This window comes from Cricetulus griseus (assembly GCF_003668045.3).
Source record: "Cricetulus griseus strain 17A/GY chromosome 1 unlocalized genomic scaffold, alternate assembly CriGri-PICRH-1.0 chr1_0, whole genome shotgun sequence".
Classification (NCBI taxonomy): Eukaryota; Metazoa; Chordata; class Mammalia; order Rodentia; family Cricetidae; genus Cricetulus; species Cricetulus griseus.
Window position 1 is genome coordinate 108281326 of NW_023276806.1, and position 25044 is coordinate 108306369.

The window sequence follows — 25044 nt, forward strand, 5'->3', positions numbered from 1 at the left end:
ATGACGGACGCGGCGTCACCGTCTCCAAGGAACGGCCCGGGGCACCGCTTTCAAAGTCGCAGGGCGGGCCGAGTGGACTCCGCGGCGGCTCGGGCTTCCCCGCGGTCCTGGCGTCGCCCCTCAGCCCCGCGGTGACGCCGCGGCCGAGCCGTCGCGTCCCAGGGTCGCCCTCCCTCCGGCCGGCCGCGCGCCGCCCCGCTGCCCCTTCCCCCGCCCGGGTCCGGCCGAGCGGAGTCTGACGCGCGTCGCCTGGCTTCGGCGGAGCTGCGGGCCGGGCTGCGCCGCCGCGTGAGTCGGATGCTGATGCCTCCGCGCCGGGGTTCCCGTGCCCTGGGGAGCCCTTAGCTTTTTGTTTGCCTCCTCAGCGGGAGGCTGTTTTTGTTTATTTGTTAAAAAAAAAATATCTTACTCCCCCTGCGAGGAATCGGTAAAGGTGATGAAAACTCCAAACTAAAATATCGAAATGGCCACAGAATCCGACTTACTGAGAGACCCACGTAAGCGCCCTATGCCCTGATGGAAAAATTCATCTGTAAGATGCAATGTCGCTGTCGTTGACCTACTAATATGTTTTGGTTGTGGTTGGGTCCCAGCGTGGAAATATGTGGAAAACTTAAGTCCGCTTCACAGAATGCTTGGTGATGTACATGAGATTATGTATGTACTTAGCGAAGCAGAACCGCTGGTAAATACTCGTAGATTCCTTAAGCGTGCATCGGAGGCAGCTAGACACGAAATAGGTTTGTTATGCTTCTCTTGTGCTCAGAGAAACTCGAGGGCTGATGGGCCAGGGAGAGTTTCCAAATCTGCAGTTGAGGACCTGCAGGCACTGCTCTGGTCATTAGTTTAATAGATATTTGTTGAGCTACTGTTTTATTACGTGTCAGGTGCTGTACAAACATAGATGGTGTAGGGATGGAGATTTTCTTGTTCTCCCAGCGTGTAATTGGCGGAGGGAGATACATAAATCCCATAAATACACTGACGCGGCAACTGCTGAATCGTTCGCCTCAGTTACCAAGTAGAGTTGATGGAATTATTGAGTAAACATCGAGGTATAAAGGAGAATAGCATCTGACATATGGTGCTAAACAAACATTGACTATTACACAGTGATTAAATCATGGCCAGAGGAAGATGCCATTTGGACAGAAACTTGACGTATCGATATGTTTACTGATAAGAATGGTGTAGGTATCCCACATATTTGCAACATTGAAGGGACTGGAAGTATGCGTTGTTTACAGACAGCAAGGTTGCCTTGAACAGAATTATAGAGGTTTATTAAGGATTACAGTTCAGTTAGCTACAGCCATCATAGGTAAGAAATAACCTAAGGAGGATGTAGAGATATGAAAACAAGGAGAGAACAACAGGGAAGGTTGGGGAAACATGCTGAGCCCTGTATTGGAAGCATCATAGACCAGAGGTTAAGGACATAATCTCTAAATTTGTTTCTGTAAGAATATTGTCTAGCTCTCACACTTCCTAAGTTTGATCTTGGGTAAAATTCTTAGCTTCCTGTGCCTCTGATTTTGTTTTCATTTGTTTTTCACTTTTGAGTGAAGAACACCCTAACTCTATGTTGTTGTGGTACTTAATTGGGATGATACAAATGAAGCCCTTAGCACGGTAATTAGTACCTGTTAAATGCCCTGTGTACGCCCTGTCTCTGTCTCTCTCTCTCTTTCTCTACACACACACACACACACACACACACACACACACACACACACACACACACAAAATCACTGCACTACAACAATAATGTTATTGCTTAGGTTTGAAGTGAGGAAAACCTCACTGCATAAAGACGAGTAACTAGCCACAATCTCAGTTTTGCTTGGTGGAGGGTTATCTGAATTTTAGAAGATGCATTTTGGAAAAATAAAGCAACCATAATTCTTAGATTAAAAATTGATTTCCAAATACCAGCAAACCCTAAGTAAGACAATGTATTTTCATTGAAAACTGAATGGTAAAAGACAAGTAGAGCAGAAGAAGTTGTCAAATACACAGCAAAGCCTTGAAATCTGTGTATTCAGGAAAAGGGAGGATGGAATTGTAAGGTTGGTATGAAGAGATGAAAACTTCATGTTCCAGTTAAAGCTGTGGGTTGCCCTAGCCATACCACCTCACTGCCTGCTGAAATACAGATGAATGTCGTCCATCCTCCGTCTGTCTGCCTCTCATGTTCTCTATATTCATTGACTTCTGTCAGTCTTACTTCTCACAGGCTCCATTTGTTTTTTGTTGTTGTTTTGAGAAGATCTGGCCATAGATTTTTCTGTGTAGCCCAGATTGGCCTCAAACAAAATACAATAAATCTTTAATTTTTTTTTAAAAAAATCCATAAGATTATATCTTTATATCTTCAGGTTACCGGAGGGTTTCTTTGACAGATTGGATTTTTAGTAAAGAAAATGATATGTTAATAAACATGAGTACTGCATGATACCACCAATGTCTCCAGAAATTACAAAAGCAACTGGTTAGTGCATTTGCATATTTATGGTGCATTTGTTTATAAAATATACACAAAAGAAAACAAGCCAAGTGCAACATTGCAAAGTGAAAAATTCTTGTAATACAATTCAGGTTGAGAAATGGGAATAGCTAGAACCCAAAAAGTCTTGTCCCTCCCTCTTCCTCAAAGATAGTGAAAGATAACCACTGTCTTTAATTTTATTCCTTAATTTAGTTTTTAAAAAGATCATGAACCACATATTCTTTTGTGCTTCATTCATGTTTTTTAATTTGTCTGTATCATCACATATAGATAGAATTTTAATTACAGATACACTTGACAGATTTAATGAATCATATATCTATTATTTTGATAGATATCTGAGATGGTTCTGGCTAGTGGGGTCACTAGGAGTAGTACTGTTGCTTTTGGGGGTTTTTTTGTTTGTGTTCTTTTTTTTTTTTTTTTTTTTTGGTCATGGTTCTTGTGCTCAGTTACACAAATTTTAGTTGGTTAAATTACCAAGAATTGTGTTTATATTTAAATTTGAAGTTTAGTGATTTTTTGACTCCCATCAGCAATGTATGAAAATTCAGTTTGCTCCACATATTTACCAGTTCTCTGTGTGGTTGCAGATATGTCTTTGTGGAGGCCGAAGGACACCTGATATCATTCCTCAAGCTTTGAGTATTGTTTCTTTTTTATTTTTTCTTTCTTCCTCCTTCCTCCCTCCCTCCCTCCTTCCTTTCTTTCTTTCTTTTGAACTTGCCAAATAGCCTAGGCTGATTGGTTAGGAAGCCCCAGAGATCCCCATCTCCACCTCCCCAACGCTGAAATTACAAGGATGTTTGCCCAAGTCCTGCTTTTCTTATGTGGACTCTGACTTTAATTCAGGTCTGGAGCCTGAAAAGCAAGCACTTACCTACCGAGCCTTTTCCCTAGCCAGCCTCTCTTTTCACCAGTCTTGAATTTTAATTTGTACTAGTTTTAATTTATACTTTCCTGATGTTTACTGAGCTCCTTTTCAGTTAGTTGGATTTTTCTGAATATTTTTGTATACTGAACCATTTTTTCTGTTTCTCAACTGATTAGAAGTTCTTTATTCTAAATACACAATCTTTGACAATTACAGATCTTGAAAATGTCTTCTGTTTGTGATTTGTGTTTTTATTTTCTTAATGTGCTTGTTTTAAATGAGTATAAGTTCTTAATTATAAGGTAGTCCAGTTCGTGGGTATTTTTTATTTTAAATGTTGTCTTATTATGATAAATCTTTCCGCCAAAAGCTGCCAAGCCCCATCGCCACATGTGTGCTTTACGCCAGCCATCCACCCGAGTTAGGTCCCAAATTAATATGCAGAGAGACTTGTATTAGGTACAATGCTGCTTGGCCAATGACTAGGATTCTCATCTGTTAGCTCAGTCTCAATTATCATAAATCTATATATTTTATAAGACTTATCTTATAGAAGATGCCTTTTGTTGGCACTCTTGCCTGTGGATCACATCCCACCACTGGAGGAGGTAAAGGGGAAAAGGGACACTTCCTGTTTCTCCTTTCTTAAATATGAGTCTCCTTGCTATGTCACTTCTGGCCTGGAGCACCACTTCTCTACTACATTTCCCAGAATCCTCTTTGATTCCTAGTCCTGTCTAACTTGCTGTTTCATTGGCCAAACAGAGCTTTATTTAACAATCAATAAGATAAACATACACACTACATTCCCCATCGTCTTACTTTCATATTTGCTCTCATGTGACAGCATGACCAAGAGAATTTATACAAGAAATGGTTATATGGGGGTTTACTGTTTCCAAGGGTTATAACTGTCATGGTGAGGAACATGGCAGCAGGCGTGGTGCTAGAGTTGTAGCTGAGAGTGCATATCTTGATCCACAAGCACAAGACAAAGAGGGTGCTAACTGGGAATGATCAAGGCTTTTGAAACCTCGGAGTCTACACCAGTACTCTACCTCCTAATCTTGTGAGTCTGTGGTTCTTATTTAAACCACCACAAATGTTTCTTCTTGCTTTCTTTTTCGCTTTGCTTGAATTTAAAAAGTTTAGTCTATTCTAAGGCTATAGAAGAGTTAATTGGTTCTTTTCTGAAAATTTATTATTTTATATTTAGGTCTACAGTTCACTTTGAATTGATTTTTGTGAATATCAAATTATTTTCCCTCAGTTGTCTGCTTGACCTACATCCATAAACAAAAAGATAACCTGTTCTCATCTACTGCTGCCCCAGTTCTGGAGTACCCCTTTGATTCCCAACTTATTAACATATATGCATGTGTGTATCATTATATTTATGAATTCTAAATACCTTTTAATTGACAAATTTTGTTTGGTGTTTGATATGGTTTGACTCTTCATTGTGTTCCAAAGGCCATGTGATAAAAGCATAATCTCATTTCATGATGCTTTTGGGAGGTGGTAGAAACTGTAGGAGGTGGGGTCTAATGGGAGGAAGTCAGTGTCTTGTGAGTTTCCATGAGAAAGATATATTTTGTCTCTTGCCCCTGGCTCTTTCTCTCTGCTTCCTGGATGCCATTGATAGCTCTGCTTCACCTCAGTCCCTGGCTAGGATATATGATGCTCCATTTTACCCCTGGCCTATAACAGCAGAGCCAAGCAACTGAGCTGAAATCATGAACCACAATAAACTCTTCTTCAAGTTATTTTTCTGGGGATTTTGTCACAGAGATGGAACATTTTCTTTTACCACCATCATGCTCTGTAAATTATAACCTTTTAATGCATGCTGCTATCTGATAGAGCTAGCCTGATCCTCTTGTTCTTCTTTTGTAAAGTTGTCTTAGTTCTCTATTTCCTTTCAGAATTGGCCTTTCAGTTCCTGTAACAATATTTTTGAATATTGATTGAAATTTCATTGGGTATATACCAATTTGGGGAAAACTGACTTCAGGAGACAGACTTTAAACTGTGAATTCTCTCTTCACTTCTTTAGGCCTTTAATTCTGATTAATTTATCAAATACAAAAATGTTTTTGTATAGGAATTTTATACTCCTGTTGTGAGATTTGTTTTTAATGATACTAGAAATAACTGTCTTTCATTATTTAAAATTTGTGGTGTCAGTGTATACAAATGATTAATCTTTTGCATTTTGGCCTCATAACTAACAACATTATTAAATTTACTTCCTGATTTTATATTTTCTGGACTAGTTAACACACATGTAACTGAGTTTCCTCTTTCTTTGAATCTTCACACCTCTATTTAACTGCTTCAGTGTTGCATTAATTAACTTGGACTTCCACTAGAGTGTTGAATAAATGTCATAAGAATTTATATTTATGTTAGCCCTAAGGGAAAGGTTTTCAATATTTTTCCTGTTTGGTGTGATATTTATAGTGTAGTTCTTTGGTTTTTGGTGTGTGTGTGTGTGTGTGTGTGTGTGTGTGTGTGTGTGTGTTTAAGCATTCATTTTATTAAGGTACTTCCAGTCTTATACACCATAAATATACCTTGAATTTCATCAAATGTTTGTTAAAATAAAATAGGAAATGATTATATTTTTAATCTTGTTATTTGTGAGTTTATTTACTAGGTTCATTTCTGTTACTTCCTTCATGTGACATTTTGAGTTTATTTCACTGTTCTTTTTCTAACCTTTTGCAACAGATTTGTTTCTTCAAGCCTTTTGTTTTGTTTTGGGTTTTTTTGTAATACAGATTGAACATACCTAATTTGAAAATCCAAATTCCAAAATGCTCTAAAATCTGGAACATTTGAGTGCTGATATAATAGCTTTTTGTGGTAGTTAGCATTTGGGATTTGCAGATTAGAAGTACTCAACAAAGTCTATACAAATTATTTTTAAAATATGAAAAACTCCTAAACCTGAACAACAAAGGCTATTCAAGTTAATTCTAAATCAAAGCTATAGAACTTTTCTACTATTAAGTTAAGCTACATTACATTTAAACTATTGTTCAATTCAAAATAGATATTTTTGTAATTCTTCCTGAGACCCAGAGGTGTTTTGTTTTTGTTTTTCAGTTTTCATGTCTGGATACTGTCCCTATTGGCCTCTTTTTTTCTGCTTTGGTTAGTGATTCTAGTTATTATTCTTATAACATGGAGGCTTTTATTTATTTTCCATTTCTTTGAAAGTTGTTGAGCTTTGCTCTGTTACATGTAAATCTTGAAAGATTGTGTATTTCTTGGGTAATATCTTACTGTGTTTTTCTTTTTAATTTCCTCACTTTTATTCTTCTTTAATTAAAAAAATCATATATGGGTGGCTTGCCTACATGAATGTCAATGCATCACATGCATGTATTGCCAGTAGAGACCAAAAGAGTGCTGGATTTCCTGAAACTGGTGTTACAGACAATTGTGAGTTGCCGTGTGAGTGCTGGGAATTGAAGTTGGATTCTCAAGAGCAACAACTAGTACTGTGATTTCTGTAGCCCCTCTTTAAAATTTTCATTTATTTGTGCATGTGCTTACATGCAGTGTGTGTGTGTGTGTGTGTGTGTGTGTGTGTGTGTGTGTGTGTGTACACGAGCATGTGCACGAACACACACAAACAGGCAAAATGCATACAGAAGCCAGAATACAACATGAGGGAGCGGTTCTGTTCTTCTAGCCTGTTGGTTCTAGAGATTGAGCTCATGTCCTCTGGCTTGATGACAGGCGCCTTTATCTGCTGAGCCGTCTTGCTTTCCCGGTCACTTTCCTGATGTGAATACAGATGTGGCATATTATTCCGCATCATCATTCTCATGGTCTCATGACATTTGTCTTGAAATTGGATTCTGTATCCTCAGTATAGAATGGATAATCTTTCTAGCTGACTTTAAGAATTCTAAAGAATTGGTCCACAGCTAGGTATGGTGGTGGCTCATGCCTGTAGTCCTAGCACCCAAAAGGCAAAAACAGGAAGATTCCACTGAATCAGGCCAGCCTGGACTATAGTTCTAGATTAGCCTGAGTGAAGCCCTATCTTCAAAGTAGAAAGAAAAAATGGAAATGAGGAAAAAAGAATATGATGTATATCTTCCCAATCCTTTTTAGTGGTGGAAGTGGGAAAAAAAAAAAAAAAAAAACAATGGGGCTATTTTCCCACTTCTTCCAAAATAGACTGATAATTCAAGAAAAGATTAGTTCTTTGTAGCTGTTCTTTATTCCATTTGGGAGTCATTATTTAGCTTATGAATATTAAAAGACCTAATTTTATATTCTAAAACTATGTGCTGAAATTGATGATTTATCTTATGAGAAGCAATCTTACAAACTAGAAATCTTTCATTGGATACATCAGATATTAGCTGCTGTTTTTCTAGTTTTACGAAGTAGATTTACTGAAATTGGTTTTCTTCTTGGTTTCAGGTGATAAAATGAATGATATTCCTAGGCAGCTTCAAATTGAACATATTTTAAAAGACCCAAATATGCAGGTATGTGGAATGATTTAAGAATAACAAACTAGATTGAAATTCGGTTGTAAATATATCTATATCCTTATGAATTATTGATTATAGTCAATACAGATCTTCAATATAAATTCTACTTAGAATTATTCACATTTGAAATTGCCTTTTACCTTTGAAATTTTGCTATTAGCTTTGATTCTTATAGGGAAAAATTTGATTTTGCTAACTGAAAGTAAATTCTTTGTCCGTAGAAATTGCTTGTTTTTTGTTTTTTTTTTCTATCTTTGGAGCTAATGTTACATATGTTAAAGAAGCTGAGGTCTGAAATGGGAATTCATTCAAGTTTTGAAACATACTAAAGTGATTTATCAAGATATGCCTGGCTATATAACTATTTCAATTATTACAAATTATAATATATTGAAAAAGCTGGGAATATTAAGTGTCCTGCATGTGTAAGTCAGTGAGTTTGATTCCTATCTCCCCTATTAAAAAACCCAGAAATTATGACTGAAGCATAAACTAATGCAGATAATAATAATAATATATGCATTGATATTTTATTTATTTCCTGAGGTGTTTCTTTTTTCTTTAACTTCAGATTTTATCAACAAGGTGAATTTAATCTTATAGCATAGGTCTGAAGGCTTGTTTAAGCAGTAGCAGCAGCAAAAGACAAATTTTTGGTCTCCAGAAGCTCTCTGGATGTGCTATTGCACATAACTGGAGGCTATAGCTGGCTTAATCGTGACCATGTTTTTACCAGTGACACAGCAATGGCTACAAGACAACTATCAGAAGTGTCTATATTATGCATTGTGGTTGTAATTATTGGAAACCTCAAAGTAGCAAAACAGTCAGGGACACATCTTCCCTTACCATTACACAAACTATAGCAGCTCTAATTCTTAGAATGTGTAGGTTCTTTTTATACAGTTTTTATAATCATAAAATAAATCTTGATTCCTATTCTGAATCTTCATGGCAGAATATTGTTTCTGGCTCCTAATCCCTGTGTAGTTCTCCATATCTCCCAGACTTCCATTATCACATCTTGCTTTTCACTGTGTACTTTTCAGTGGTGAGTAAAGGGGTGATGTAACATAAAATGGGTGTTGATATCCTTTCTAGCATATCCTTGTCCGTGTGTCATTCACTCCCTTGGGGATTCATTATCCTTGTAACAGCTAAGAAGCATGGAGAAAAGTAGAACATAGTGTGCAGATTCAGCCCTGGAGCTAGAAGTGGAGTGTTAGTGAGGGTAGAGGGGCTGGGCTACAAACAAAAGGTATGCCAGGAACTCCTAATGACATACTGGCAGTTCTGTCCACAGGGGGAACCCACAGTTTTTGAGAACTTTAAATCCATTGTGGTATTTGGTGTAATAGTGGCTCCTCCTGTGTGGTAGCCTAGCATTGGAGAAGAGAGCAGTTGCATTGTTCTTATTATCAAAGAGCACTATAGACAGACTCTACCTTGAGAAGAGGCTATTGTTTGAGATGGAGCTTTCTAGAGATGAAAAAATAAGGAGCAGTCATAAGTCATGAAGTTTTTGGACATAGGGCCTGGTAGAAAATGGGCAAGCAAAGTAGCAGGGGCTGAGGCATGGGGAGCAGGCAGACATAGATGAAGTAAGAAATTTAAGGAGCACAGAGCTGTGAGGACATAGTGGAGGATAGCCCCCAGGCTCCATGGCAAAGAACCAGTCCTGTTGCCAGTGGATTACAAAATTCATGGATATCAGATTACTTGGCCTCTGGGGCTATCTCATGGCTGCCTCTGGCTTGCTACCGGCAGTATTGAGAGCCTTGAACTCAGGTTCAGCAGTTTACTCCACTGCCTCAGCTTGCTCTCCTCACACTGCGTTTTACTGCTGGGCAGGATGTGAGAGTCAGAGAGTACTGTGTTCCTTCTAATCTCCCTCTTCAATGTGAAACTTAGTGGTCTTGTACTTCGCTGGCTCTCCAAGGTCACCCATCCTCCATTTGGACATTTGTCACTCTTTAGTACACAAACTTTGGACACTCTGGAGTTCAAAGAAGTCTGTCTAGTAGGTAATGAGTGAATGATAGAATAGGAAATTTATACCACCATCTCTCTATAGTACATAGATTTTTATAACCATCCACGGACAGTATTAAGTTCCCTTTTAAGAGCCCAAGAATCCAATAGAGAAGTTACAGCATACTGTAAGACAAAGTAAAACTAAATGAAATGAAATTGGAATTTAAAGGCATCTATGATTGTAAAAACTGTTTCATCTTCCCACATATGCCCCCTCTCAAGGCAGCCTATGATTCCTCCTGTGGGTGGAGTGAGACTGTAGTGAGTTGCAAAAGTTACTTAAAGAAATAATGAAAACTTATAAAACACTTGGGAGAAATCTAGACATCCAGAATCATGTTTCCAAAATAGGTTTAACTCCAAAATGGTTTATCTAAGACATGTTGTAATTGAGTGTTCAGAAATTTTGTATTCAGAGAATTTTAAAAACAGCAACATTAGACAATGACTCACCATATACATATTAAATTTCAAAAGATTGTTGATGAATTTTTTAGCAGAAACTTTACAACCAGACAGAATGGGATGGTTTATTTCAAGTAAAGAACAAAGCCATCAACCAAGAATTCACCTGTCAAAACTGTCCATTAGAAATAAAAGCGATAAATAGCTGAGAGACTTTGTAACCCTCAAACTGCAGCAAATGATAAAGACAGTTCATTAAGCTGAAATAAAGTAGCACTGATTGTTACCACGTTGAATTATGAAAGTAAAACTTTCATACAAGAATATTCTGTTATTGCCACTATGACATTTAGGTCACTTTTAATTTTTGCATAGAACTTAAAAGGCAGAAGTGCTAAAAGTAACTTTAACTACAATCACTTCCTGAAGAACACACATAAAAAAATAGTTTATAACTTGGAAACTTTAATTGTATGGGAGAGAGTAACAATATAAAGCTTTTTGTACATCATTCTGAAAGTTCAGTTATAAACAGCTTCCTCTATTACATATTGATATGTTTTATGTATGCCTCATGCTCCATACAAAGCCAAAGCATTTAGGTGATACACAAATGATAGAGAAAAGAATCAAAACATACTATTTATAGAATCACAGTGAAAGAAAGCAAAAGAAGATGAGAACAAAGGAACTTCAAACAGAAAATAGCAAGATTGCATTGGTAGTATTGACTGTAATTGAAGTAATCCTCCAGTCATAAGACACAACACAAGTGAATGCTATTCATAAGAGAGTCGCCATGGCTTAAAAGGACACTCACAGGTTAAAAGTAAAAGAAGGGGGAAAAAATACCCATGCAGGTGCAAGGAGGGAGGGATGGAAAGAGAAAAGGAAGCCATTGACTTTTCTTGTCTTGGCTTTTTAATACAGCTATGGCAGAAACCGGACAGACATTAAGATAACTGCTATGAGATTATTTAATTATCTGCTCTCTCATAGACCAAGCCAGGGGAGACGCCATTCTACATGTGCCACTAGTCCAACACATGAGATGATCATATGTTGTTCGTGTGCTGTCCACCCACTAAGGGAAGTGGAACACCCCTGGCCCCATCTCTGACTTGAGATTTGCTAGCTGATGACCTTTACTGCTTGTTATGTTTGGCCCTGGCCAACATAGCCATCATAGACCATGTAAGTGTCTTGCTGGCTGTTAGCTAAACTTTGTTCCCTTTTTTTCTCAGCTTTACATGGTCAGTTTATAGCTTTACCATGGCAGAAAGTTAATGCTGTCACAACCACCAACAGATAGCTGCGGTCATTCTTGGTTACCCATTTTTAGGTCCTTGTCTATGGGGTCATGTAAGCTGGTCTTCTAGGGAGAAAATTCTCAGGAAAAGCCATCCTTACTTGCAGTTTAGTCTGTCACAATTAGCTGCATTATATAAAAGATAAGAGTATAGTCCTAGTGGCAAGAATGTGGGAAGACCAAAGTATTGCTCAGATTACAAACTGCTAATAATAATAAGACTGTAAATTCTGGAGGTCTAGATATGCATGCTATCTGCCATTAAGAATACTGTATTGTGATTTGGATGTAAATATCATATATGTTCATTATTCAGCTTCACACAATCACTAAAATTTAAAAGCACGATGAAGTATTTCACATGATGGTTACAAATAAAACAGTGGCAATGTCAAATGCTATTTCATGGTTTCTTTCCCCAAAGGTTCATATATCAGAGTTTTGGTCATTGCTGTGACAAAGTTCAGAAGAGGTAGAACCACATGGCAAGTGGCTAGCTAGGTCTTTAGGGGCATGTATCTCAGAAGGGATTCGTGCTAAACTCTCTAGGAGTGAGTTAGTTTGTCTCATGAGAGTTGTTACAAAAGAGGAAGCCTGATCTCCGAAGCACTCTTAGGCTTCCTGTCTCAATATGATTCTTAACCTTTGCATGTGCTTCCAGCATGATGCCATCAGCCATGTTGTGCTCGCCAGAGCACAGCAGAAGCTGGCATCATCCTCTTGAACCTTAAGAAGTATGAGCTAGTTGGACCTTCTCTCTTCAGACATACAACCTCTGAAATTCTGTTGTAGTGATGGAAATGGACTGTTGGCAACCATTCATTGTTGGTGGGTATGTAAATGCTATAGACATTCCGGAAAATTATTCGGTAACTTATTTAAACAGAAAACATGCAACAGCCATTTGACTCAGCATTTGTGCTCTTGAGTATCTATTGCAAATGAATGACAACTTATGTTCACACACATGTGCATCTGCACACTCACATACATGTATACACAAACCTGTATATAAGTGTATTTAGCAGCTTTACTTATAATACAGATACCATCTGTAGGAAAGTGGTTAAATTAGAAACACTTAAAAGTCTCTAAGTGTGTAGTTTGTATTTGTGATATACTATTGTTGGACAATAGAAGGTGATGAGTTAGCTCAGTATGATGGCTTAAACCTATAATTCAGCACCCAGAGGATCAAGGAGCTTGAGGCCCACCTAAGCTACAGAGTGAAATGTGTTCTCAAATATCCTGGATATTGTACTAAGGGGGAAAAAGCCAATCCCAGGAGATTATATTCACATTAACAGTCTTTTTTAAATGGGGAAAAATATATACATGTATGGTTGCCTGGGTTTGGGGGAAAGGAAGGGTAATGGAAAGGTAGTGTGGCTAAAAGGGGCACTGAGGGATCCTTGGCTAATGAAAACTTTCGTGTGTGTGGGGGGGGTTTCTTATGTTTCACAATGCTTTGGGTGTTTTTTATATAACGTTTTAAGAATTTTTTATTTATTCTTTGTGTCTTTTACATCATTCATCCTGATCCCACCCATCTCTGCCTCTGCAACCTCCCCCCACCAAAATAAAACAAAATTTAAGATAAAAATGGGGGAAAAGAAAAAGGAAGAAAGGGAAAATGTCATCATGGATGCTTTAGTGTGACACAGTGAGTCACATAGTAAGCCCCTTTATCCATACATCTCTTTTTTTTTTTTTTTTTTTTTTTTTTTTTTTGGTTTTTCGAGACAGGGTTTCTCTGTGTAGCTTTGGAGCCTATCCTGGCACTCGTTCTGGAGACCAGGCTGGCCTCGAACTCATAGAGATCCACCTATCCATACATCTTTACATGCAGGTGTTCATCACAAAGAATCATTGGTCTGGTTGGAGCCCCTGGTCTTTGCTGCACCATTGATGCTGGGCCTTCACTGGGACTCTTTCTGCACATCCTGTTTCTGTCATAGAGATCCTGCAGCCCTAGGTCCAGAGGACTAACACCCCCTTCCCCATGCTTCAGCAGATTACAGATGGGGTGGATGATGGGGATGGGCCAACACTTGACCCTGGTTCTAGGCCTGAGTGGTTGCAGGGTTGGTCAGCCTGCCAGCTCTCACTTATCCTCACCACCAAGGTGAACTCTCCACATTTCCCTGGCTAGTTTACCCCTTGCAGCCATGAGCACAGGGTGGGATAGGTTCTACCACTTTCACATCCTCAGGATAGGTTCTCTCACACCTACACTTTCAAGGTCAGCTCTACTGGGTTGTCAGGCAGGATGTAGGGGGCACTCTCCTGAGTGCTGCAGCTGATGAGGAGCAGGAGTAGCTCTCCTGCTCTTATCACCTGAGGGCCAGCTTTCCCACTTGAGCAGGGGGAAATTAATCTCTCTCCCCTGCTGTCATATGACAGATGAAGGACAGGGCCAGGTCTCCCATACTCATGTTCTTATGGTAGCTCATCTGTTCCCTCCTCAACAAGGTCAGCTCCACTATGCTGCCCAGACAAGGTTCAGGGCTTGCAGCTGGTAAAGGGGTCAGCTCCCTCACTAGCTGGAGGCAGTAGGGGAAGAGGAGAGGTGAGCATCTTTCCCTCACCCATACTACCAGATGGCCGATGAGAGGGGTGCGACCTGCTCTCCCAGTTTCACACCCCCCAGGGCCAGCTGGCCTCTACCTCTGCAAATAGGGTCAGCTCTACTGTGCTGGCCAGGGGAGGCATTGGGCCCTCTCTCCTGAGTGCTTCAGCTGGTAAGGGGCAAGAAGAGTTCTGGTGTTGCAGCCAGTGAAGGGCTGGGCCAACTCTGTACAGCCCTGTCCTCTTGGCCTTTGGTGGTATCAAGGACCTCAGACATCAATACAGACCGTGCCTGTATCAGGGTCATGAGTTTAGGCATGGGCTCCTGCCCAGGTCCAGACATCACCATGCTAGAGTGGCAATCAAGCCACCTACCTTTGTCTACAGGAAGTGAACCCCCCTTCTCTCTCTGTCCCTCCCTCCCTCCCTCTCCCTCTCCCTCTCTCTGCATAGTAAACCATCCATTTGCTTACCATAACAGTTCCCCATCTGCCCAGCACCAAAAGGTGCCAGGTGACCCATGATTAAAACTTTATCATCATGTTCATGTATGTGGTATCTCTATCTTGGTTAGGTCATTATACTACAGAAGATCTCCAGTCTACAGTGGCCTGACAAACCACTTGTCAGCTTTTGATGATGTGAAAGTGATGCACATTCATATATTTTCTTGAATTAATAATATATAGTCTGATTAAGGTGGGCAGCAGCTGTGAGCCCAGCTCTCAGCCAGCTGTATAATCACAAGTGTAAACATACTCTACAGGCTCTGAGCCCCCGTGTTTTCTAGGGGAGTGAATTAAATGCATTTTCAACCTCAGAAGAGATTGTCATCCATCTTAAGTTAGGGAATATCTATATGTTGTATTGTGACTTAACAAAATGTTTCCATTGAGGAAAGTTGCCCAAAACTGCCTGTCATTATTTCCTACAATTCCATGTAAATCCACAGTTAGAAAGAAAAAAGTAAAGATTAATACATATTTTTAAACTCATACATTGGAATTGCATTTATTTATAGTTTAGAAAATGTAGAAACAGGAGCAAATTAAATTCAGCAAAAGAAGAAAGGAATTAGAACTTGACTAGTGAAACAGAATGGCTGCTTAAAAAGATAAAGTTCGCAAATCGTTTTCAGAGATCAAAGGAAAATGACTGTTAGTGTTTGAGAAAACTACTGAATTTTCTGTTGAGTGTTTTCTTCTTTCTAGGACTTAGTGTACTCTCTAATTTGCCCTAACATTTATTGTATTATGTGGTGTTTTCTAGGTAAATGATCAAATTATCTGTATGTTATAATAATAGTAACATGTTGTTCAGCTTTTAAATCTTCTTATATACTGTGTTGACCAGAACTTTGAACAGTAAACAGACTTGTATTGTTACTGAACTTAATGCAAGCTTCTCTTATTCACCACAAATAATGATAATTAGTGCTGATGGTTGGTAGATAGTTCATCAAATAGAATATTCCTCATGGTTATTATTGGCCAACTTTTATCCTGTATGGTTAAATTTACCAAGGGCAAATCAGTATTTTTTTTTCCTTCTTATGATAAATTTTGTAAAGTTATAAAAATTTTAATGACTTTTAATTTTAAGGCTGTTTCAATTTTATCTAGAATACTGTGAGAAAACATTTTTAAAAGACTATTTTCTGTTACAGAACAGCATGTCTAAAGGAGGCAGAGGTGATGTACTAGTAAACTCCACAGATGAACAAAGGTAAGGTATTACCAGTTACATACTATTTTTTAAATAACTTGGTCATTGAAAGAGTGCTTCAGTTTAGGAATGTTTATGCTATTGAGTTCATAAAAATATTGGTGGAGTCTATAAAAGTGGATTATAATGGAGGATGATCTTGTCTGACTCCAGGATATTTGGTAATATCTGGGAGCGTCTTTGATTTGTTTACAAGTAAACCCTGTGGAAAGTGAGGCTTTACTGGGTGGAAGCCAGAGAAGCTGTTTGTCATCCTTCAGTGCTCAAGCCCTCTCTCCTCCTTCCCCTTCACATAATCAAGAAGGTTTCAGTCCAAAATATTATTTGAGCTAAGGGTTTAAGAAAAAAAGCAAAATATTGATTCCTACTAAACACAAATTTTTATTTTTGGATTTATGTACTTGTTAGATAATTAAAGTAAATGGAACTAAATACACTGTCTTTTAATTCTGTGTTTTCCTTTAGTTCTTTACCTCCTCTTATTGTTGAGTATGAGAAACATCTGGAAGAGCTAAGCAGACAATTGACCTATTACCAGGTAAAAGTCATAATCACTAAGCTTTTGTACAGCTTTACTCTGAGAAGAACATATGAAAGTCTCATTCATCTGTAAATGTGTATGTTTAGACATTATCTTCAGTTTTCTTTTAACTCTGGTATTCCATTGTTCTTGCTGTCTGGCAGAGGCATATTTCAGAAGCTTGGAGCTGTGTCCTAGTTGCTTTATTATTTGTTTGTATCTCTGTGCTCAGAACCATTTCATAGCCTTTTATAACTTACTCTTATTTTACCTACATTTGTCACTATTTGTAGAATGGTTTTCCGAGATTTTCAGATCTGTCAGATACCATTATCTTATGCCTTTAGATAAGATATTACTAACCTACTTCCAGTATAGGCTTAGGTTCTAGTAGATTTTTTTTTTTTGGATTACTAGTGCAAGTTTATTTTAAGAATAATGGAAATAGACTCAGGAGGCTATCTATAGGCACATCTGTCTCGGGCCTCTGAGATTAGGCTCATGAAAAACTAAATATAATACAGGATTGTTATTTCAGTTACTCACATTTCATTACTTTAATTGAAATAAATGTCTTTTACTTTTTCTCCTAAAATTTTTGATACCAGCATAGCAATATAAATAATTCATCTTTAAAAGACTTCTTATTTTTAAAATTAGCTTACAAAGCAATAGGTTTCCATATGGGGTTTTCCTAGTTCTTAATTCCCCTTCAATGTATATTTGCACTTTTCCTTAACCCCATTTCTCAGCTATACCTCTTAGCCCTAGTGTTTCCTTTTCTACATTTGTTGTTGTCTTCTTGTAAAGTTGCTGCTGCTGCTGCTGCCTCCTTCTAGAATGTATAAAGAATTGTAAAAATTAAACACTAAAAACAAAGCTGCCAATCAAATAATGGCAATTCACAAACAACAGAAATACAAATAGCAGATAATATTTAGAATTATTTCTTAATCAGAACTTCTGTGTCTCAGGCTAAGCCCCCTAGCTGACAATGGCTGCTCTTTGTTAGAGCCTGAATATACCAGTGATTGTATTTGGCTTAGGTACTAGACCCTGAATCACTAATGGTAAAGAAAGCAGGGTTAATTTGGTTCAAATGTGAGAACGCGTAATAACTTTGTATAAAAATAAGCCCTGGAGACTGATTTTTCTCAGAGTGCTACTATGGGACAGACCTACTAGCCCCATTGTCTATTCTCTTAATGCATAGACAGGAAGAAATTCTGTGCTGTGTTTTAAAAAGTGTAGCCCATAGTAAGCTTTGATGACTTTCCATCTTTCTTACAAAATACCTGAGAAAAATCAACTTAAAGGAGGGAAGGTGGATTTTTGAAAATGATTTCAATCTGGGATACCTGGCTCAGTCCTCAGAAGAGACAGAATATCATGGTAGCTGGAGAACATGGTGAAGGAGGCTGCTCACTTCATGGTGTCTGGGAAGCAGAGAGAAGAAAAGGGCTGCTATTTCAAAATAAACCCTTGGAAGGCATACCCCTGGTGACCTGTGTGTTCAGAATAGGCTGTGTCTCTGAATTGTCCATTAAGCTTTGGATTAATTTGTTGATGAAGTTAGAGCTCTTATGATGCACCCTTCTTAAGGTCCCACCTCTGAACATAAGCTTTCAAAGTGAAAGTCTATGGGGGACATTTTATACTCAACTTTAGTATAGGCCTTTGAATGTCAGGTAAGTCCCAGGGCTATGGAAACAAGAGAGTTATATCTAAATTAATGATTTTAACAGTATTAATTTTTTAATTATTAGATTGATATATACCTTTACTAAGAGAGCACAATGCTTATGACTCCTAAGAATAAAGTTAGTTTTTTTGCATAAAGTTTATGTAGACTTTTCATTTCCAAGTTTATTCCTTTATAAACTTATAAAGTGAAGTTGTAGAGCCAAATGGAACCAGATTCTGTATTATCATAAGACACTTTCTTAAGTTAATTTATTTCCCATTCTTTATGATACACACACACACACACACACACACACACACACACACACACACACACACACGCTTTTGACCATTCAGACTTAAACCAACCATAACAATGTCTTTTTTTCTTTAGATAGGCAATTAAAGAACAAAAGTTCTTTTTTGTGTAAATGGTGTTTTGCTTTTAGTTTTAAGACTAACAAATCTAAAGTTCCTGCTGAATTCACTCTATGAATTGCTGTGATGATATAGTGTGTATTTCACTTGTTTCTGAATAGCTAGTTGTCTGGAAATTAAACTCTCTTAAAACCTGTTATAACCTATGTGATCCTGTGTCTCTTTAATGAGCTGTTTTTCTGAAGTGTTTGGCTTAAATTTCTCATTTGGTGTTCATAACCCCCTATGGGTGATTGCTGACTTAGTTATAGGTAGAAGCTACACTAGTAAGCCCAGAAGTCTTCAATGATAGTTATAGTGTTACATTGTTTAGAGAGGAAAAATATGTTGATGTCTGCAGGATGTTAGAAGGGTAAGTGGGTAAGTGCACTGCTCATCAGTTCCCTAGTCTCCCAGGATCCCAGAGACAATCAGACACAGCAGAGAGTCTAATCAAGCAGGAACTTGTTTATTGTCCCACAAGTATCTTTTAAAGCAAAAAACAGGAGTGGAGGAAACAGCCAGCCAATGGTATTAAAGGTCAGCCTATCACTGCCCTAGGTGCCCTATGCTTTACCTAGTGCACATGAGCTGTTCATGTAGTAACCTCATCTGGTTTGATCTAGGCAGCCAATCATCTTTTTTGTAAACATCTTAGGACTCGCCCATCTGACTTCCGCTCAGTGCCATCTTTGACTGGCTTGTGTGCCCTACAGATAGCTACTTCTAACAATACTATATCTATGCTCACATAGATATAATTAATAAGTAGAACTAATTTTAAGAATTACAGATGTACTTGGACATAGTGGTGAGTGCCTTTGGTCTCAGCATTCAGGAGGCAAGGCAGGTGGATTTCTATGAGTTCTAGGCCAGCCTTAGCTACATAGACAGTTTTGGACCGGCAGGACTACATGGAGAGACTCTCAAAAACACAGACAAACAAAATCTAACACATTGAAAGAAAAAAGAATTACAGATGTGACCAAGAAATAGTATACCTTCAAAGCGGGAAAAGCATGCTGTAATTTTATGTATAAAGATTCCTACCCTCACCTCCGAAAAAGTATAGTAGGGAAATTTTGATGATATAAAAGATACTCTATAGATTTTCTTTCCTTCCAAATAAATATTTTCAAATATTTTATAGTAAAGTCCTATTGCAACTTATGTAATACACATATTCTATGTAATCATTTACAGTATTAGATACTTTTCAAGTTAGTGTTTTTGCAAATATGATCAGTACTCAGTTATCTGGTAGTACATTAAGTCATTTCGGTTTGACTGAAATTCTGGCCTAGCCAGAACTTGAGAAAAATTCAACTTTGATGCCAATTTTGTATTAAAAGGTGGTTAGTGATTTCTTAAGCCAAGCTGCTGTAAGCCTCTCTGAATAGGAGAGAGACAGACTTGGAGAGCTGCCTGTTCACACATCTCTTGCCAGGTCTGCTCCAGGCTTGGCTCTTCTCCTTTCCCCTAGAGTGCACCATCAGGACTGATGGATGGATTTTGAGCTGAGTGTACCCTTTTTTTAAACACGTTATTTCCATGACCAGCTCTTACTGAAAACTGACTCATTATTTTGCCATTTTGCTTTTATTAAATTCCCTCTTCCTTTCCCTTTGAAATGTTAATAATCTCTTCATTTCCTCAGAGAAAATCAGTGAAACTTTTATCTTATTCTCTTTACAGTATGGATTATGATCTTGATTGTATTTTGGTTAGCAGGTTTTTAAGTCATCTAGCCTGCTAAATATGTCAGTGGCCATGTCTGTTTACCATAGCAACCTTGTTTAGAGCAGAGTTCATATAATTAGTAAGGGTGGTGAGATAGTGAGTAATTGCTAAAGAGGACCTTAATTTTCTTTTTCACCATTCTCATTTTGCCTCTTGAAGTAGGAGAGAGTCTACATACTGATATGGGCTTCCCCTAAATTGATGAATTAAGATATGTTTTCAAGGTATAACAGTCAACTGGTTGTTTTGTTTTGTTTTTATTTTCTGAGACAGAGTTTCTCTGTATAACAGTCCTGGCTATCCTGGAACTCACTTTGTAGACCAGGCTATCCTCAAACTCACAGATATTTCCCTGCCTCTGTCTCCTAAGTGCTGGAATTAAAGGCAACTCACAGATATTTACCTCGATCTATCTCTCCAGCACTGGGATTAAAGGCATACACCATCATGCCCAACTCAACTGGTATTTTTATTATACTGAAGTATATCTTTTGGTTTCCTGGATGTATATTTTTTAATGTTTCTCAATTATTACATAAAATATTTTTATTTATTTATAATCTATTCAAAATGAATTTAAGAAACATTTTTTAAAGATTTTTTTATTATGTATACAGTCTTCTGCCTGTACACCAGCAGAGGGCACCAGATCTTATTCAAGGTGGTTGTGAGTCAACATGTGGTTGCCGGGAATTGAACTTAGGACCTCTGGAAGAACAGTCAGTCCTCTTAACCACCGAGCCCTCTCTCCAGCCCCAGAATGAATGTTTTATTATGTTTGGTACATTGTTAAACTATGTACATGTGATACTGCTTGTTAAATATAATGAATACATTTTATCTGTAAATACCAAAAATCCTGACTGCTTACATGTAAATTCAGTACTAAATGGAGATCTAATTGACTGGAGAATGTATTACTTCACTGTGTTTTATTCCTATAGAAACACATGGGTGAGATGAAACTACAACTTGAAACTGTCATCACTGAAAACGAAAGGTAAATCAATTAGCCAATTGGTCTTTTGTTGCTCTAGGTAACTTATATTTTTGTTCTTTGATAATAGAGTACAGTGGTTTAGCATGAAGACTCCTGGGCTTGAATTTCTGTTCACTATTGGCTTCATTAACTGTGACTTTAAACAAGTTATTTAACTTCTTTCTTGTGGAACTTTCTTGCCTATTAATTGCAATACAAAATCTTTTTCTTTTTCTTTACCTATTATTATTATTATTACAGGTTTATGTATATATATATATACATATATACATACATACATACATACATACAGTGTGTGTGTGTGTGTGTGTGTGTGTGTGTGTGTGTGTTAACAAACCTACTGAGTCCATTTAGTGCCACTCTCCTATGTACTTTTAGGGCTGACCACATGATATTAGGTAACCACAAATTTTGCCTCTCTCAATAGTCCTTAATTGTTTATAGTTCTTCCTCTAAGGATAAAGCCTTGTAAGGTTTCCCCTTTTCATAGTCATGTCAACCAGTGTCATTGTTCAGATCTTTGTTTAGGTTACCATGGGTGTAGCTTTCCCTGACCTATGTAGAAGACACAGTTTCTTAGCAGATGTCCTGGTCCTTTGGCTCTTACAATCTTTCTGCTTCCTCGTCCTTTGTTCTCTGAGTCTCAGATATTGGGGTAGTAGTATAGAATGTGTCTGGGCACCTCACAGTCAGTTTTCTTTGTTTTGGCCAGTTGTAGCTTTCAACAGTAGTATACAGTTGAGAGCTGAGATTACCTTTATCTGGGGGTATAAGGATAACTATTTGGAATGAATACATTTAGAGATTATATTGGTTTAGGAAAGTGGCAGTAGTGGGTTCCTTCTAGGTTTCCTGGACTCATCACATCAGTCTTAGATAGTTGGCTAGGTATATAGTACTACATCTGAATTTTTCCTCTTCTAGAGCAGGCCTTAATTCTAATTAGACATATTTTGGTTACTCAGAAGATAGAAGTGCTACTATTTCACCTCTAGGGATATGATATGCTGGTCATTGTTGTGTGTATAGGTACCACGGCCGGATAAAACTACCGATTTTACCCCATTGGTAGCTTACATAGCACCTCCCAGTACTTCCATTCTTATTTTCATTTAAGCGATTTTTGTATAAAGTATTATGTGTGACCCATGTTGATTTAATGACCCCCCAGTGGTAATTGTACTCTTATTAAAAGAAGTATAATGTTAACTGCTTATCGCAAAGGTTGCACAGTAAATTAAAAGATGCTGTTGAAAAGCAATTGGAAGCCCTTCCCTTTGGCACAGGGATAGGAAATGACATCTGTGCAGATGATGAGACTGTGAGGAACCTTCAGGAACAGTTGCAACTAGCCAATCAGGTAAGTGATGTACTATTTTTATTTAGTAAGTTTAAAGTCCTCAGAAATATGTGTTAATCTTTACATTTTTATTTTTGATATTATTATATCATTTCTCCCTTCTCTTCCCTTTCCTACTCCAAACCCTCAAAAATATTCTTCCTTGCTCTATTCTCAAATTCATGACCTTTTTTCATTAATTGTTATTACATACATATATGTATATATATGTACTCTCTGAATATAACCTATTCAGTCTGTATAATGTCATTTGTATTTTTGATTTCAGGGCTTATATTTTGGTACTGAACAGAATAACAAAATTTATAGCACTTGATTGTATTTGCTTAAAACTTGTAATAAATGCTCTTACTATTACAAATATAGCTTCAAATATATTTTAATTGAATCATATGACATTTGAACATTTTTTGTCCTTTAAGAATAATTAATGTTAGAAGAAAACTCTAAAGAAAGAAGTAATCAAAGATTTAGTTTCCTTAAATTTACATGTTTTGTGTGTTTTTTTCTGATACCATTTTCAATTTTCAAAGATTGAAACATAATTATTATACGTTGTCTGGCTTTTTTCTTTCTTCATGGTTTTTGAAATTTCTGGTATTCTGTGTCCTGTGCATTTCACTTTTCAGTGTTAAATTTTTTATGAATTTGTACATAAAGGAGCTTTATTTCACTTTATAATTTTACATCTCTGTATCTCAGACCTTATATGAGTTTGAATCTCTCTTCTACTTTGTAGCTCTGTGGATGAAGAAAAATCATTGGAGCTGTTGATGACACTGTCAAGGGGTGGGAGTGGTCATTTGTACGTTTTCTGAGTGCATGTTATACTTAGTAATCACTTGATAGAAACTTAAAATCCTGTATCCTGAAAGCTTACTCAGGATAGACCAAAATTGCCTGTCTTTTAGCGCTAGCTTTGCAGGAATAAGACAGATAATTCCCTAGTCTTTACCTGGAATTCCAAAGCTTAAACTTTAGAGATAAAGAATATATAGTTGATTTTCTCTCATTATGATCATATGCAATGGCCAAAAACAACTTAAAGAAGAAAGGATTTATTTGGCTTATGGTTCCAGAGAATTTAGACTTCATAATGGTGGGGAAGTCATGGAGGCCAGCAGCAGGAACAATAAGCTGAGAGATCTCATCTCAGCTACACACAGGAATCAGAGACAGCAAGCTAGAAGTGGGACAAAGATACAGACCTTAAAAAACCTGCCCCCAGTGATGACTTCCTCTAACAAGGCCCATCTCCTAAAGTTTCTATAACCTCCCTAAACAGTATCACCAAATGAGGACCCAGAGTCCAAAGACAGATGCCCATAGGGACATTTCTCATTCCAGTAACAACAACGAGAAAACGTTTTGTTTTGTTTTCTAATCTTAGTCAAAACTTGTTAAGGACCATAGGTAATTTACTGTTTGTATGATCTCAGAGGGTTAAGTTAGCATTTCTTAGCCTTTTGGTTTCAAGAACCTTCATGGACCACCTACCTTATTTAAGTATCCAAAAGTACTTTTTTGTGAGTTATATCTGTCAATATTTAGTCTACTGTAAATTAACAGGCTTTATTTTTTGAATAGTGAGATAGGCATACTTTCTGCCAGCCCTCAGCACAGGAATGACCTAGCATATGCTTTAGAAAATTCCACTGTTGTTTTCCTGTTGTTATAAACATAATTTTGACTTCAAAATCTTCTGAATATCTTAAACTCTGAGCTGGTAAGACTGTATTAAAACATTAATTGATTAATTAAAAAAACCTCACTATAAAATGCCAAGTAAAATAGAGTTACATTATGTGTAACACATAATACATTATATGATTATAATTTTGCTAAAAAAACACTTAAAAAGTTGTGTCCCAGAAGCACATTTATAAAAAAAACTGTATAGACATGAACAGAGTCAACATTTATAAAGATTATTATATCCAAATTAGTAGTATTTATCAGCTAATACCTAAACTTCTAAGTAGGACTTTACTTAAAAAGTTGTGTCCCAGAAGCACATTATAAAAATGTATAGACATGAACAGAGTCAACATTTATAAAGACTATTATATCCAAATTAGTAGTATTTATCAGCTAATACCTAAACTTCTGAGTAGTTCTTTATTGCTTCTATTTTCCATATTTTCCTAGTTTTCTACAATAAGCACTAGAATAAGTACAATAAACTCTTTATAATCAGAAAGTCACACTGTATTTTCTCAGAAGGAATTTTCTCATTTAGTAATGTCAAGGCTTAATTTGCACTTTTTTGTAGACAAGTAGAGTGGTTTTATTTCCAAGATATTATTTTTTTATTAGTTCAAATTAGAAACAAGCCTGCTTCACATGTCAATCCCTGCTTCCTTTCCCTCCTCTCCTCCCC

At 37.3% G+C, this 25044-nt stretch overlaps 1 protein-coding gene across 8 annotated transcripts in view; it reads left to right on the top strand.

Moving 5' to 3' along the window:
- The first annotated feature begins 40 nt into the window (after nucleotides 1-40).
- Sclt1 (sodium channel and clathrin linker 1) overlaps nucleotides 41-25044 on the top strand; it is a 146862-nt gene continuing 121858 nt past the window's right edge. For 3 of the 8 annotated variants that reach the window (XM_035451108.1, XM_027391906.2, XM_027391907.2), the window contains exons 1-6: nucleotides 41-497; nucleotides 7830-7897; nucleotides 15886-15944; nucleotides 16410-16482; nucleotides 21249-21304; nucleotides 22529-22664. In XM_035451108.1, the coding sequence (XP_035306999.1) occupies nucleotides 464-497; nucleotides 7830-7897; nucleotides 15886-15944; nucleotides 16410-16482; nucleotides 21249-21304; nucleotides 22529-22664 (426 nt within the window). In that variant the 5' untranslated portion in view covers nucleotides 41-463. The other 5 variants (XM_027391904.2, XM_035451109.1, XM_027391908.2 and 2 more) reach the window with 4 other exon arrangements.